This window comes from Macrobrachium nipponense, chromosome 12, assembly GCF_015104395.2.
Source record: "Macrobrachium nipponense isolate FS-2020 chromosome 12, ASM1510439v2, whole genome shotgun sequence".
In the NCBI taxonomy this organism is placed as follows: domain Eukaryota; kingdom Metazoa; phylum Arthropoda; class Malacostraca; order Decapoda; family Palaemonidae; genus Macrobrachium; species Macrobrachium nipponense.
The window spans coordinates 7,853,389-7,870,279 of record NC_087205.1 but is presented as its reverse complement, the minus strand read 5'-3'; the positions used below and the strand labels follow the sequence as shown (position 1 = coordinate 7,870,279).

The following is a 16,891-nucleotide window of genomic DNA, read 5'->3' as shown; positions in this document are numbered from 1 at the left end:
TAACATAAGAAGCTTGAGCTGACTGCTTCGATTCTCTTAAGTTTGTTCATGAAACTTGCCTGTCAGATATGTATGTAGCTGTATTTTCCGAATTCAGCTATATGTATGTCTGCCAGGTAAGTATGAACAAACTTTATTGTGATATAATTTCATATTTTGCCTTGCGTTATTTTACTTCTGGTTTGGTCAGTCATATACGCTTGCTGTAGTTACCTCTTTTCGGATGGCAACCGAGAGGTCTATTGTCTATTTTAAGGACATTTAATCGTTACTCCCTGCAGCCTTCCAGGAGTTTCCGATTTATCTTTTACCGTTGTATGGTAGTGTTCTGACGACACAAACGCATCTATATATTTAGCGTTTTCTGTTTCGCTTAAATATACCAGCTTGAGAGTCTTTCGGCTCAAAAAATAACGGACCTATTTCTTCGTAGAATAGGGTAGCTGGCAACCCAGACATAAAGTTAGAGACGACGTTCGTAAGCTGCTGGCTGCTGCTGTCACGCTGTGTCTTGTCTTCCAGTCCAACGAGCCAGTACAGATCGGGCGCTGTCATGCGCCGTAGGTTACGTCTCTCTCTCCTGCGGGATGACTGACTAACCGTATCTCTGTGCTGGCGGTTACGTCTCTCCTGCGGGATATTGAATGACTAAACTGTAACTCTGCCCTACAATCACGGACTTTAGCCTAAGATTGAGGGGATTTCTTACGTGAATGAATAAACTTGCATTCGTTTTGCCTTACTATGTTCACAGAGTTATCTCTTAATCCTTTCGGTGCTCGTTACCGCACGGTATAGAACTACGAGTCTACCGCAACATTGCACTTTTATATGCTCTCCTGCTTAGGCAAAGCGCAGCCTTATTAGGGAAGTAAACATACTCGGGAGGGAATGGATGAGCTTGCTGGGGACCATTTCCTTCCTGAAGAAGTTTGTTTCCCCGAATAGACTGCAATTCAGACCACAGTTTTTTCCTACGGGAAACTGAAATATTATTCAAGATCTAGGAATGATTCTGAACATCTCTCAGTGCGTTTATCACCTGAGGTGATAGAAAGAAGGTGCCGGAGGATCTGGATAGGGTTTCAGATGTCCTGGATCTTAATCTGAAAGAAGTAAAAGCGATTCGGTAGTCCCTCCAGTCCTCGTAACGAGTTTTGGGAACCATGGTCCACATCAACTCTGATATTCCACAGCTCTCTCATATCTTAAGAAGTATCTTCTCTCGGTCCCTGTTCGAGTTTACGAGAAAGCCTATTATAACAACAGGCGTAGAATGTAACGATCCTCTAGAGTGGGTTCGTTACCGGATTGCAAAAGTCCGTACGAATCGTCTCGATCGACGGCAGCAACTATTGACTTCCGAGTGGAATCTTTCTTTAGAAGTAAGTTGAGAGTTGTGGAGACTTTAGGGACGCCCTTTCATTCTTCTCTTCGATATGTTGAGGACGAAGAGGCTTCTTCTTCTCTGCTCCCTTATTCTCGATCCGGGATCGGTTCCTTTAAACGCCATCCTATGATATTGAACGGGGATGGATATTTAGTCTCTTTTCCCCCTTTTTTCAATCGCTTAGGAAATGTAATAAGAGGATTTATGACGTCACAGGAGCGACAATGACGCTGATCGCCCCATGTTGGCCTTCAGGATCCTGGATTCACGAGGTCACATACTTCCTAGTTCACTTTCCAAGGACCTTTTCCGAGAGAGTCGGTCTACTCTAACTCGAAAGGTACCTATAACCTCTCCGCTCTGAGTCTGACTACGTTCAGGCTATCGAGATGTTGACAGGAATAAGATTACCGTCTTCCATTTCCGTCTGAAGAATGGGATAAGCTGGCAGTCACAACTATTAAAGAATACGCAAATATGTTGTTGACGGCCTTTGGGCTCAGAGATTTGCGTCTGTCAAACAACAAAGCCCTTTCACGATCTTGAGTTCTGTGGAATCTCGAACCTCGCTCATCATCTACTTTTTGTCTCACCTGTTTTCTCGGAGTCAGACACTTCGTGCGAGATCAGGCGACATATAGTAGCCCTGAGTTTCTTGTTGACGAAGTCGGTTGCGTTTATACACCCCCGATGATCGTGTAACATGAGACCAGGTTGGACTGTCAGGCATTCTTCCTTCGGGACTGAATCGCCTTTTTGCTCCTCGCTCCTTTTTCTCCTGGCACAGAAGCTCGAGTCAGGATTGATTCGCTGACGATGTTGGGTTGCGTTGATACACCCCAAGGTTTGCTTAGATTGAATCGCCCAGGCAGTCCAGACACTCATCCTTCAGCGAAGAATAGCCTTATGGTCTTCAGGGTACAGCCTTGCTGTCCTTGATTCGTCTGACTGGTCAACTGGTCGGTCACCTGACTTTAGTACAGACGGACGACTGTGCATGTCCAGATCGAAGCTTTCAATATGGAACTTAGACGTAGTCGGAAGTTCTTGATGTCAAAGCATTCGAACCTCTCCTACCTGTTAACTTCTTGCATGTGAATCAGGAAGGCCTTCTTTCTAACCACCCTAGATACGACAAAGAGGTTAGTGAGATTTTAAGCCATCGTCACAAGTTTTGCTTTAGAGAACACAAGGCGGTGTGCTCTCTAACCCTTCCGTTGTGGCCTAAGAATGGTAACCCGTTTTTGTCCTTGGGCCAGGAGCTTGGAAGCAAGGATGGCACAAGTTAGTGGGGCAGAGCCAGAGAGAGTCCTGTGCCCTGTCGGGTCTCTCAAGTTTTATCTACATAAAACTCAAGAAAGTCGAAGTCAATCGGGCAATCTGCAGTGTTCCGAAAAAGACCAGACTTGCCCATATCGAAGAACAGCCTGGCTTTAGTGTTAAGGAGTTCTTTCAAAAATGCTCCTTCATTGTGTTTGCACAAAGATTTGAAATCTTTTATCTGAATGCTCACGAGGTGAGGGCGCGGCCTCGGAAGCATTTCAACAGAGCATGGCACTCAGCAACATCCTGAGTACCATGTTTTAGCGAAGCAACTCTGTGTTCACTTCTCACTCCCTGCGAGATGTGAAGATGGCATATGAGATCTGCTGCTCGCTATTGGGCCATACCGTGTCTGCAGACACAATCTTGGGGGCAAGAAGTACCACTCATCCTATCCTGTAGAAAATGGTTAGGAAGAGCTCTTAATTAGTTGTTGAGTCGCCGACAACGGCGACTTCTTAACTCTTAAGCCTTAGTTAACACACCTTAACTTTGGCTAGGTTGGTCAGGTGGTGATATATATATTTATATATATATATATTTATTTTACTTCTTAGCCCTCATGGTATGGTCAATATGGTCTAGTCACGTCGTGGTCTCGCCCCTGTTGACAGATCATCTGGAGTGCACCAGCTATATAGGTCTCTACCTCGCTGGCAACTCTAGTAGCACAAGCAGACTTACGTGGCAGTAACCACGAAGCCAGCTATGCAATAACAGGTGGAACCAAGATGTAAATCATCTGCATGCATTTGTTTCCCAAAATCCTTCCTATTCTGTCCCTTCCCCACCTCCAAAGGTGGGATTCAGCTATATATTATATCTGACCAGGTTAAGTTTTCCATGAACAAAAATGATATTGTTATGATACAATAAAGTTTGTTCATACTTACCTGGCAGATATATATAATCAAGTACCCACCCACCTCCCCTCAGGGGACAGTGGAAATAAAAATTATGAATAGAAAATGGGAATGGTTCCTGATACCCGCCTCCCAGCGGCGGGAATGGGTACTAAACCACCTGGACCGGACCACTGCGGTTTGGGGTGTCGGAAGTTTTTTAAAATTCTGTCGGACTTCAGAAAATACAGCTATATATATATCTGCCAGGTAAGTATGAACAAACTTTATTGTATCATAACAATATCATTTTCTTAATTTTCAAATATTACAGCTCTGTAATACTCTAATGTAAACACAGCAAAATTTCAGTAACAAATGTGGGTTTTCTTAAAAGAGGCTTCACCAAGCACCTTCTTAGAGCAGTACCCAAACGAAATGATATTTGACGTGCTATCGGCTGTTGTCTGCACAGCAGCCAATCCAGGAGCAGCATTCATTTTCCTTGTCGCTCATTGGCTGGTCACTTGGCATTGATTGGTTGAAACCCGACCCCATCTCGCGAAGATGGAACTGTGGGTACATCGCGCATCTCCTTCATCAGCCTCACTGCATAGAAAGTTACTGACATACATGAACATAAATACGAAGCTGTGTTGTACGTATCAGCAAGAATCTGTGTGCATCATGCCAAAAATAGCCCTTAAAAAGTGCCCTGCTCCTTTTAAGGCTTCTGGCAAAGAATCTAAAATAAAGAAGACCGTAATGAAGCTTGACGAGAAGGTGAAACTTCTTGATATGTTGAAGGAGAGTAAAAGTTACGCCGTGGTCGGCCGCCATTTCAAAGTGAACAAAAGCACAGTGATATACATAAAGAAAAAAGAAAGTGAAATAAGAAAGTGTGTTAGCATGACATACTATGGTACAGCAAAGGCTGTGTCCACAGTGAGAGACAAAACAATTGTGAAAATGGAATATGCACTAGCATTCTGGATCACGGACTGCAGGAAGAAGAACGTGCCCCTTGACTCCAAGATCATACGCGAAAAAGCATGACAGCTCTACCAGCAGCTATCAACTACTACATAAGGTGGCGAGGAAGAGGAAGCCGAAGATGTAGAGGCACAGGAAGGCGATGAAAAAGGGAAATTGGAATTCTTGGGCTTTGATGAACCAGATCCTGAAGAGGAAGAGGAAGAAGAGCCACAACTGGGACCATCCTCAGCTCCCCAAGGTTTTCAGGCGAGCAAAGGATGGTTCCAACGGTTCCTGGAAAGGTTCCACCTAAAGTCTGTTTCCCTACATGGGGAAGCTGCATCTGCCGACAAAGAGCTGGCCACAAAATATCCCGAGGCCTTCAAGAAAATAATCCAGGAGAAAGGGTACCGCCCGGAACAGGTGTTCAAAATGGACGAAACTGGTCTTTTCTGGAAGAAGATGCTGTCCCGGACATACCTTATGAAGGATGAAGCTAAAGGCTCTGGATTCAAGGCACAAAAGTACAGGTTGACCCTCCTGGTGTGCAGGAAGGCGGCTGGCTTTAGTCTAAACCAGGCCAGGCCTCATTAACATGGCTGCAAATCCCAGGGCACTCAAGAATAGGAACAAGGTGTTACTGCCTGCCTTCTAGATGCATAATCCCAAGGTCTGGATCACCAAAGTCCTTACGGAATACTGGTTCCACCAGAGCTTCATTCCTCAAGTTAGGCAATACTGGGCCGATTTGGACATCAAGTTCAAGGTCTTGCTCATAATGGACAATGCTGGTGGCCACCCTCTCGATCTTTATTACAAGGGAGTCCAGCTCGAGTTCCTCCCACCCAACACCACCTCTTTCCTCCAGCCTATGGATCAGCGCATCAGGGCACTCTACACGAGGAAATCCCTCCACTACCTTGTTGATGCAATGGACCATGACAGTGAATTTATGCTGAAAGACCAGGACTTGGAAGAGCTGACAAAGTTTGCCAGCGAGGAAGCCAGGTTCAGGAGAGGAACAGGAGCAGCAGGAGGGGGAGGAGGAGAGCGGCCTGACTTTGGAACGTCCGTTCCAAGTTAAAAGTGATAAATGACCTCTAGGAGTTTATTGCAACATGGGATCCTTACATGGAATGCTCCTTGAAGTTTTCCAACATTCTCGATAACCATTGGAGCCCTATAATCAAGCCCTCACCACCATGAAGAAGCAATGACAGTAGCTGCCAATCTCAGTGTTCATCGCATGAACGAAGAAGGACCCTCCAAAGCCTCCCGAATCGCTTGAAGAAGTGCCTCCCAAATCGCCAGTCAGTGCCTCCCGAAGTGCCTCCTGAAGGTGAAGAGGCGCCCTCGGAGGTGATGTAACTCCTCTTCTTAGCTGTGCACTCATATCTTCATTGTCATTCCGATCTTCATCGTCATTCATCGGAGTGCATGGCTAATTCATCATCATCATCTTTAATCAACATTCGTCACTGGTGAGTACCCTATTTACATGTGTTGTACTAGTGTAAAAAAATTTCTTTAAATGTTTATACTTATTTTGTTTTTTTCCTTTCTCTCTCTCTCTTGTGGTTTTATGTACTCGTACAACTGTTTCCCTCGTAAAGAGAAAACTCGATGTCTTAAATACTAACTTTATGAAAGAAAACATGCATGACTGAATACTTATGGGGGGACTGCATTATTTTCACATACGTAACCAAGTCATGTAATATGTACTACATATGTATTTATAACCACAAAATGTAAGATTTACTTTAAAATAGTATCAATAATATTTCAAAGATTAATATGAACCGTAATAGGATGATATTTTAATGTATATTTGATGTAAGATGTTTAGGGATACTTTGGTGTTTCCACGTTCAAGATAGGAGTTTATAAGCATATTTAGAGGAGGGTTCTAAACATTCGCAGTTTCTAAACTTTCGCAGAGGGTCTGGTACTCATCGCCCGCAAATACGGGGGGGACCACTGTATTATGCTCATCTTACAGTTTGGTCTCATGGTTATGAAAAAGTTATGGAGACATTTTATACCACATTATCTGTTTTAAAATGGTCAGTTAGTTTATTTACAGAGTACAGGTACTTTTTTTGTAATGTTATCATTCATCCACATAAGCTTAGTACAAGTCCTATGAGAGGCAAAGCTTAGCATTTGCTTTTTACATTCATTAATATTACTTTATTCAATTTGATGAGGAACAGGATTTTTTAGTTATTTATATGTTACTGTGTTGTTTTTTTATTATCATGCAAATGTGTGTACATAATCCCTCACACATGTAGCAAATAACTACTTTTCTTGCATTTGTGTACTAACTTTACTTGATTTTACTTCTTTTAGAAAACTGTAGCTCCTGTTTTGAAGACTTTACGAAGTCCTCCAGATGTTGTGGCTGACTATAAAATGGAATTTGGCTACCTGGGCCCCCAATTACAAATGGCTGTAGTAAAAGCCCGTCAAGCACCACCTCCACCAACAACAGCTCTTACAACACCGATCAGATCTATTACTCCTACCACAACTCGTATTATTCAGCAAGGTATGATTATTTTCTTGTGCACTATGATTGTTTTAACTCTGGATAAGTAACTGCTGTAGGACTGGTTCGAATCCATTTTAGCACTGAGATGTAGTTGGCTGTGTTCTGACTTTTTTTGCAGGTTTTATTTGAATGCTTCATTTGTTGTTATTCATTTTGTTGTTTGCAAATTGGTGGTTTTTATCTGGGTTAAATGACAGTGTTTATTCTTAATATTTTTACTAGTAGGAAGTTATTTTTTGAAAATATAATCAGTGATGAATGTAAAGTTTTAGAAACAAAGAAATTTTCTTAGATACGCCATAATTTTTAGGTGGCTGCCATTAAATAAATAAAATCTAAACTTTTATAGGGAAGGCAAACTCTTCAGGTCAGCCATGTAAGGGCTGATTAATTAATTTAGTTGTCTGATTGAACTCAGTAATGCAGTACATGGGCACTCTCTGAAATTTAAGAGAACCTATTAAAATTTTGTGAGGTTTCCAAATATCTTCTGACATGACAAATCCATATGGTAATTTTATATTCTTCCATTTATAAAATGTACATTTCAAATACATTATACGTTATAATTTTCTTGTGCAGGTACTATGCCTGGAATGGGTGGTTTAGGATCACGCACTGTAGTTGTCAATAAACCTCCTACCTCTAGTTTGGCTTCACAGCAGCCGGGTCAAAAAGTCATTATCATGACCTCGCGTCCTCCAACACCAAGCCAGGTCTGTATTTTTCTTATCAGTGTTGTTTCTCTTGATTTACAGTCATATTATTGTTAGTGTTGTTATTATTATTAATATTTCACTAGCATAAGTAGATCAGTGAGTTTGTGAAGTGGAGACTTATATAATGATTGTGATTTTGGGATATTACCTTCAGAGGCTTTCCTACAAAGCTTGGTTGTTTGAATTAAACCAGCAAAATAATTTTTATTGCTGATGTATTGTACTTCGACCCTAGCCAGTGAATCTCTCTGTGACTGCATTTTTTTGCATTCACACATTTTCATGTTTCAAATATTCGGTGTTTTTTTTTTTTTTTTTTTTTTTGTGGCAATGTCCTTTTTAATAGGACTTTTGAATTTTGCATCTTTTACTGTTTTTAGACTAATAAATATGACTAGCTATTAAAAAAAAATAAGTAATAATCCTGGAGTAATAAAGCATGACTACATAGCTATAAAAAAATAAGTAACAATCCTAGAGAACTAAAAGTATTATTTTAGGCAGTCCATTATTGAAAATAGTTTTGAATGAAAGAATACAAATTTAGTTATTATAACTGAAAAACAATACACTTGAAAATGGGCACCGTACTGTTTTATTAAGGGAGGTCATATAGAATACCACTTAAAGTGTGCTGGGAGTACTAAAGATTCTTTGCAGTGACCTTTTTGACCCCCAACTGCATTGCTTTTTCCCTGTTCATCTAGTATCAGTTGTCTTTAAGCCCTTCTCAGCTAGCTATTCAACTAGCTATCCAATTTCTTTAGCAGTACCATGCTCCATTGTAAGGACATTTTAGTCATTTTAGGGCAAAGCCTTTGGGGGATCCTAATGAGTGTCTTGGGGTGTCTCTCAGATGTTGGTACAGTAAGAACTGCTTATTGCTTGTCCAAAAGAACTTACTGAGAGTACTCACCAGTTAAAAGATTGAATAAATAAACAGAGGCAGCAATAAAAAGGACTTCAAAACTTTAAAAATCCTGGTGCTTTTGCAGGTGTCCCATATTGCTGAACTATTATGGAAATGATTATTCTGGAAACAGTTACAGTGGAACCTCGATTTTCGTACATAATCCATCCCAGAACATCTCACGAAGTCTGAAACGTACGAAATCCGAAACAGTAATTTACATAAGGAATAATGTAAATCCAGTGGATGCATTCCAGACACCCAAAAATATTTTTAAAAATACTTTTTATAAAGAATGAAGTACATACAGAAAACAATGATAAATAAATATAAATTATTAATGAAATGGATAAATAAACATTTGATATCACTCTTACCTTTATGGAAGACTCTTGTTTAGCTTATGGAAGATGGAGTTGAGGGGAGAATGAGGAGAAGAGGTTATTGTTCGAGAGGGGAATCCCCCTCCAGAAGGACTTCAGGTATCAAGGACCTATCTGGGGACACCTCTCTTTGTTTTTTACGAGCACTATATAGGGTTACTTCCCCTCTTCACTTTTTACTGGCATAGGACCGGCTTGAGAGTCATTGGACCCCTTTCGCACAACAAAACTGTCGAGAGAGATTTGTTTATGGAGTTTCGATAAAATTTGCCTAAAGCAAAAAAGTCATTGTCATTAAACATGTTGGAGACATGAATTACATCTTTGTTGGGATGATACTTCTCCCCAAAATTTTTCACATTACTCCATTTTGCAAGCATGTCCTTAATCATGAAGTAGGCACATTATATATGCCTGTTTGCTTTTTGAATTTTTCAAACCAGCTTCTGATGCCTTAAATTCACCAACAGCAGCTCTTATTGTAGGCATCTTCTTACCGAGATCAGCTTGCAACATCCTTGCCTTGTCACAAATGATCTCCTCCAACACTTTACTACAAGTTCTTCCTTAAATTCTATAGTGTTTCTCACCTTTTTTACAAAAGGGTTGGCACTTGAACTTTCTTTGGCCCCATGATGGCTTTTTTGGCTGTTGCACTCAAATAAAAACGCACAAAAAGCAACGAACAAAGGCAGAATGGGTCACAAGAGAACATGAGATGCTTTGTTTGGGTGCTTGGTACGGGACCTAGTCAAGAGGTGGGCCCTGGAAGGAGCATTTCCAGGTGTACGAAATCCAAGATATATGCGTATGTATATATATATATATATATATATATATATATATATATATATAATAATTAATTAATATTATATCATATATATGTAATGTGTGTGGTGTGTGTATATATATATATATATATATTATATATATATATTTATATATATATATATATATATATATATCATATATATTTATATATAATAATATATTCTATTTCACATATATATACATATATATATTGAATATATAATATATATATATCATATAGATATATTATATTATATATATATGTATATTTTATATATAATGTTGTGTGTGTGTATGTATGTATGTATGTATGTATGTATGTATGTATGTATGTATGTAATGATGATATGTATCTTCTCACAGATGTCCGGCATCTACCTTAAGAAAACCTGCAACCGGCATCTGTATGTGTCAAGAATTCCCATTCTTTGTGGCGACATTGAATGGGAATTCTTGAGGAAAAAGAAATCATAATCTTCAGAAATCAAATAGAAATGGTTGAGCATAAAAGAATTGAAATAAAAGTAAGAAAATATTCCTGTACACATGGAATAAAAAAACTTATTTTAATCTTAATGTTTTTCCATTGAACATAGTCTCACATAGCACACCTGAAAATGGTTCACTGTTCAATAAAAGTCTCATTGCTCCAATACTAAATACCTTTTTCTATAGTCTTCGGTGTGTCTTCCCTTTTGCTTTCCTCGTTGACAATCGCTTAAAGAGTCTCTGCCTAATGAATCGCCCTTCACTTGATATCTCATTGTATTCCACTCAAAATCCTACAAAATACACAGAGCACATTCCATGGACAAAGCACTTGAGCTCAAATACAAGGCCAGCCCCCAAAAATATATTGTTGACAGAACAAAGCCAAGCTTCTACACCATTGTAGTTGTAAGCATGATTATAAAACTTAAACTACAAAGGTGATGTCTACTTCATGGTAACCAGTGTAGCACAATTGGATGCATTATCAAGAGTAAATTGTCCTGTTTCTGATACAAAGATGATAGAATGGACAAGTGAATTTCCATAGTATATCTATTCCTAGAGAGTAGCAAGTTTGTAGGAAAAGCATGGTGCCAAATCAAAAGAATCTGGTAGTTTCATCTCCTGTGAGAGTCAATTTTATGGAAAGCACTAAGGGGCATACTGTTCAAGCTTTGGAGAGTTCTTTGTTTTATTCACGGTACTATATATATTAGGAACTTAATGTATTGGTGAATTCAAATACGAACTAAGAACAAATCAAATTGTCAGATGATTACTGTATAGTAGATTACTGGCTTTAGAGTAAAGTCACATTACAATACCCTGATTTGCTTTTTACAAAATCTGAAAAATATGAGAATTTTGAGTGTGTTACACGCATAGCACAGGGATTGTGTATGTTTTGATCATTTAATGAGTCACTGAAGTAAAAGAGCAGGAGGTCATAGATATTGAGTCTTGTTGAAATGCATTATTTATAAGATACATACTCTATTCTACTGGCTTGATTTTTGTTCTGTTTTTTTCTGCAGTGTGTGACCACAGAAACAATGGGAGGAGTTGTGAAGACTGCGGTCGTCAATACTGGCCCTAGTCCTTTTCCTGCAGGACCCATGGCAACTTCTTTATCACAAGCAGCTTTAGCTTCCTCTGCCATTTCACAGGCTGCTGCTCAGAAACCAACAAAATACGTAGTTGTTACAGGATCAAATGGTGCCATCAAAACAGAAATAAAGGAGGAAGCAGAACCCAGTCCACAGCAACCCACCGACCTCACTTAGTTGTGTATAAGATATTGGTATTTCTACTGTAGATATGTACATACTTCCGTAAAGGTTTAATATTGTGTTATGATATGTAGATATTTATTTATGTGCAGATAGAATGTTTACTTTCCATTTTTTGAATAATTTTCATATACATTGTTTTAGTCTTGTTTTTTTAACCTGAAAATGACTGTAGTTCAAATGGTGTGGCATTATTAAAGATAGACTAATGCATCTCTTTTCATACATGAAAAATATTTTTATCACAAAATTTACCCTACAACCCCGGTGAAGTTGATGCACATAGCAGCAAGGATTTTGGAATTTTTATACATGTTCTCTGACATTCAGTACCAGAATTTATCACATTAGCAGTATCTTGTTTTGATTATTTGGTTAAAACCAAGGTTATTCCTTTTGTTTACAGTGATGCTTCCTCTTTACATTCTTTCATATACTGGAGGGCAGAATATTTAATTTTGTATTTATATACCAGTTACCATTATTGTATTGTAGTTCAGTACTATTCCTCTTTCATGCTGTGGAGCAAAATTTCCTGCAGTATCATCTTGTTATTAAGTTCAGATCCGGGATACAGCAGTTACTTTGTTTATCATGTTTATTACACGCTGAGAGAACTTTTCGAGTGCCTCATGTTTCTGGAGCCAGTAAGTTATGATGGATGTCTTTTACCGTAATATTTTTAAAGTTCATAGAATGTACAATTTCTGAATCATATGAAACTATTATTTTTTATTACTATATTCTTTGTAATCTAATGGGCTTTTTTTTTTTTTTTTTTTTTTTTTTTTGCATGTTCCTTTGCAATTGTATCAGTGGAAGTGTCTTTCATACTTACACTTTGATAATCCTGAGTTAAAAGGCCAACAATTGTGCATCTCAATATTTAATTATCCTCGGTGCATATTTTTCATTTTGTCTTAAACTCATAGGATAAATACTGTAATACAGACTATTAAAATTACCAAAACGTGTGTGATACATTTTGAAAGTTTAGCTGGATTCATTTGTTAAAATTAAATAGCATAGTTGCTTCACTGATTCTTTGTTTGAGAAACAAAAATTTATGAAGTGTGGCAAGGTACTGCCTGTCCCATGTGCACCAGTTTGCGTTAGTCCATCAGACTTACCAGGTTATTATGAACTTTCATTCCACTACCTTAGTTCAGTGAAACAATTTCTGTATTGCACAAGTAATAAAGTTCTCAGTATTTTTCTCACTTTGAGCAAAGTTTCGAGAATTTTGTAGACCCTATTATAATGACACCTTGCTGAGGTTCATTGTTTTATGAATTTTTTTAAGAAGTTTCTTTCAGCTGTAGTACTTTTTTAACATTATAATTCTTTAATGTATGTACTGTAGCTTTGAGTAAATCTGGCACAACTAGTTCTTATTTATTACAGTACTACTTTTATTTTGATACTCTCAATGTCATTTTGGTGTAGTCTTATCACTTTATTATATTTAGGTTGAAAGTTATTCATGTCACCCCTTTAAGCTAGATTTTAACAATTACTGACAAGTACAAGTATCTGCCCAGGCACCTCTACCTAAAATGCTATATTGTTACAGTTTAGCTGTGTAATTTTGAGAGATGTTTGAAAGAGAAAATCTAAGTGGAACAGTTTGTGTCCACAGTCTTCATTCTTCATTCATAGAGTTTCACCTCATTTACTTTGTCATCATTCTATTGTAAGAGGTACATGTAAATATGATTTTGTAAGAATACATTTTTTTTTTACAAATTTCTTTTTGTGACCACTCATTCTTTATTATCTAATATCCTTATTGTGAGGTATTTTTAAACCAGACTGGAAACAAGTTGAATGTGTCAAATTTTCATTATTCTCTCGTTCAAGATTACCATGGTATTGAGATTGTGTTTGTAGTACAAACTTGTTTATAAATTTACTGTAGCTATAAAATACTCTAGTTGTCAAATGCATCAGCGAGCAGTCTTAACAGCAAAAGGTCTGTTATTTGGGCCAAGTTCAATGAGGGACAAGTATGCCTAAAGGTAACTGTAATGGCCCACTTGTCAGTAATGAAGTTGCCATTACATATTCAAAACAACATAAGGTAGCCAACTAGAAAAAGGACTACATTTATTTTACTTGTCTGACTCCAACCAAGTTTATAAAAAGAAGTTTGAATTTACTCCTTTCAAGGAACTGCTAACATGATCACTTCCCGCTTATTCCTGTATTGGGTTTCAGCCGTCAGTGTAATTTACTTGGTTTACTGTAGGGAATACTAAAGGAATTTTGGAGTTTTTCTTCAGGCCATAGCTGCACCTTTTTTTTAGCCTTGTAGTCTACTTCCATCCCCAATTCTTTCTCCGTAGGGGGTTAGTGCTGTCAATGAACCTCGTGGTGCACTGTAGGCATTACTTAAGGTTCTTTGGAGCATCTCTTCGGCCCCTAGTTGTAGCCGCTTTAATTCCTTTTGCTATACCTCTGTTCATATTCACTTTCTTCCATCTTACCATTTTACTTTGCACCCTTTCCTAACAATTGCTTCATAGTCCAACTGCAAGGTTTTCCTCCTGTTACACCTACCAACCCTTTTACTGGCAGTTTCCGTTTCAGCGCTGAATGGCCTCATAGGTCCCATTGCTTGGCCTTTGGCCTAAATTCCATATTCAATTCAATTCCAACTAACAATTTCACATTCAATGCTAAATGACCTCATAGGTCCCAGTGCTTGACCATGGGCCAAAATTCTGTATATTCCCAGTTCTTTCTTCCATGTTGGGATTACTAAAGTGGGTGCAGAGTGTCCCTTTGGCTTGTAGTTGCACCTACTTCTTGGCCTTTTACTTTCAGCTGTTCATCACTTTCTTCCTTATTGCTCTCCAGCTTGTTGAACAATTCTAAGTGAAACTGTGGCATTTTCTCTTTGTTGTACTCAACTCAATCATTTTCTATATCTTTTTATTGTTCTGTCCAACCACTCCAACTCCCTTTTTGCCTTCTTGAGTGCTGAATGGCTGAAAGTGCCTGGACTTATGAATTAATTCATTATTTATGATTCTTTAAATATACATACTTCATTCATCTGTTCTTAATGTTCTGTTCTGTTCTGATGTAGCTCTCCAGCTTTTTAGCTTCACCTTCAGTTTCTACTTCTCATTTAAAAACAAACAATGTAGCAGGCCCTGCTAGTCTTGGAGTGCAACTCTACTGGTATTCTTGTTAAGCTCAGCTATTACTACACTGATACTTGTGATTCAGTGATAATGACATACAGTACAATAAATTTCAAATTTGATATCATAATATTTTTTCTTTACATGGCTAGACATAAAAATTCTTACAATTCTTCTATGTCAAGTACTTTTGTCCAAATTCTGTCATCATAGAGGGTAGTGCCATCAGTGCACCTCACATGGTGTGCTGTAGGCATTTCTAAAGTCATTTATAACATATCTCTGGCTCCTAGCTGCATCTACTTTTTATCCTTTCAATTTACCTCCATTCCTGCTTCCTCTCTTGCATATTATATCCAACATCCTAAAGTATTGCTCCTTAATGCAGTTCTTAGTTTTCCCTTTGGATCTTGTGCTTTATCATGCATATTTTGGATTTCATTATCTTGGCGTCCGACAACTCCAGCTAGACTATTCTTTTGATTGTTTTAAGCACTGAATGGATGAGAGTGCTCTTAGTGTTTGCTTCACAGCCTGAATTTCAAAAATCATTCCATCTATCAACCCAAATCCATGTGGTAGGATAATGTCTACAGTGTGATTGGTATACAGTAAGCAGCACTGATGGTACTTTGTAGTGGTCCTTTTGCCCCAGCCTCATTCCTTCCAACATTTTATTTTTCATCAGTCCCCATTGATCTCTTCACTCACCTTCCTGTGCAAATTCTACAACTTTGTTCAACCCCATAGGGGTTTTTTACCATCACTGCACCTCACATGGTGCACTGAAGGCATTACTAAAGAGTGTTTGCAGTGTTCCTTTCAGCACCTAGCTTCATCCACTTTTTACCTTTTTACTCTATCTCCCTTCTTGCTTTCTTTCTTCAGTCTTGCTATCCAGATTCTGTAATTCTTTCTGCTTTGTGCATCTGTGCGGTTCTCTCAAGACCTTTCTACTGCATTCCCCTTTATTTTCTGGATCTCTTTATCTTGCTGTCTCACAACAACCCCAATTCCCTGGTTTCACTATCTTCAATGAAAAATGGCTAAAAGTGCCCCAGTGCTTGGCTTGACAGCTTAAATTTAAAAATGTAAATCTCAGTTTGTTCCATTGCATCTCAATGTTCTGTTTGCACGAAGATCTGAACCTACTAACTGGCCAGTTTCCAGCCACAACTCCCTTAACAATTTCTATCTCAAGATTCTCAATGATTGTCTGAAGCTTCTTGGTTTATTTTCTTGCCTCTGAACCACCTTAGTTTATAACACTTACATTGGGCTGTAAATGGCTTACTAGAAGGTACTAAAGGCTCTTTGCTTTATCACCCTGGGTTTATCTGCATGGCTTTATGCCTTGTCATTACGATCTGTTTTATCAGTCTCTTCGTGCACAGCTGCCCAACTTAAAAATTTTAGCTTGCTCCGATTTTTACCTCATAAAAACAAATCCTTCAGGTGAGCCTTATGAAGATTATGTCATGTGCTTTGATGGTCTTGAAAACCCAATTTATTTTAATAATAGAAATATTGCCTTAGAAATCGAGTTTCTTTTGCCACTTTCCAACTTTTCATCCCATTCTTAATGTACTCCAGCCAAGAGGCTTGAAATTTTGTGTTGTCATGGTACAAGATGGAATAAATTTCTAATATATATAATATATATGTGTATATATATAGTGTGTATATATATATATATATATATATATATATATATATATATATATATATTATATATATATATATATATATATATATATATATATATATATATATATATTATATATGTATATTATATATACAGTGGTCCCCCCGTATTCGTGGGGGATGCGTACCAGACCCCCCCGTGAATAGTTAGAACCCGCGAATGTTTGGAACCCCTATGAAAATGCTAAAAACAGCCTATTTTGTTAGTTAAAACTTAAGAAAAACCCACTACAAAATTTTCATACTTGGTTTTTTTAAGTTTTGTCACAAAAAGTGCATTTTATGATGAAATTCATTTAAAAAAACCAGGAATTTGTGGATATTTATCATAGAAAAATACCGTGAATG

General features: G+C 38.1%; 1 protein-coding gene across 2 annotated transcripts in view; it reads left to right on the top strand.

The window, feature by feature from the left end:
• The window catches only part of LOC135224322 (transcription initiation factor TFIID subunit 6-like), a 42,489-nt gene extending 29,058 nt beyond the window's left edge, over nt 1-13,431 (top strand). For both annotated transcript variants that reach the window (XM_064263218.1, XM_064263219.1), the window contains 3 exons: nt 6,886-7,084; nt 7,670-7,803; nt 11,436-13,431. In XM_064263218.1, coding sequence (XP_064119288.1) covers nt 6,886-7,084; nt 7,670-7,803; nt 11,436-11,684 — 582 coding nt within the window. In that variant the 3' untranslated portion in view covers nt 11,685-13,431. The remainder of the gene's footprint in view (nt 1-6,885; nt 7,085-7,669; nt 7,804-11,435) is intronic.
• Nucleotides 13,432-16,891: the final 3,460 nt, after the last annotated feature.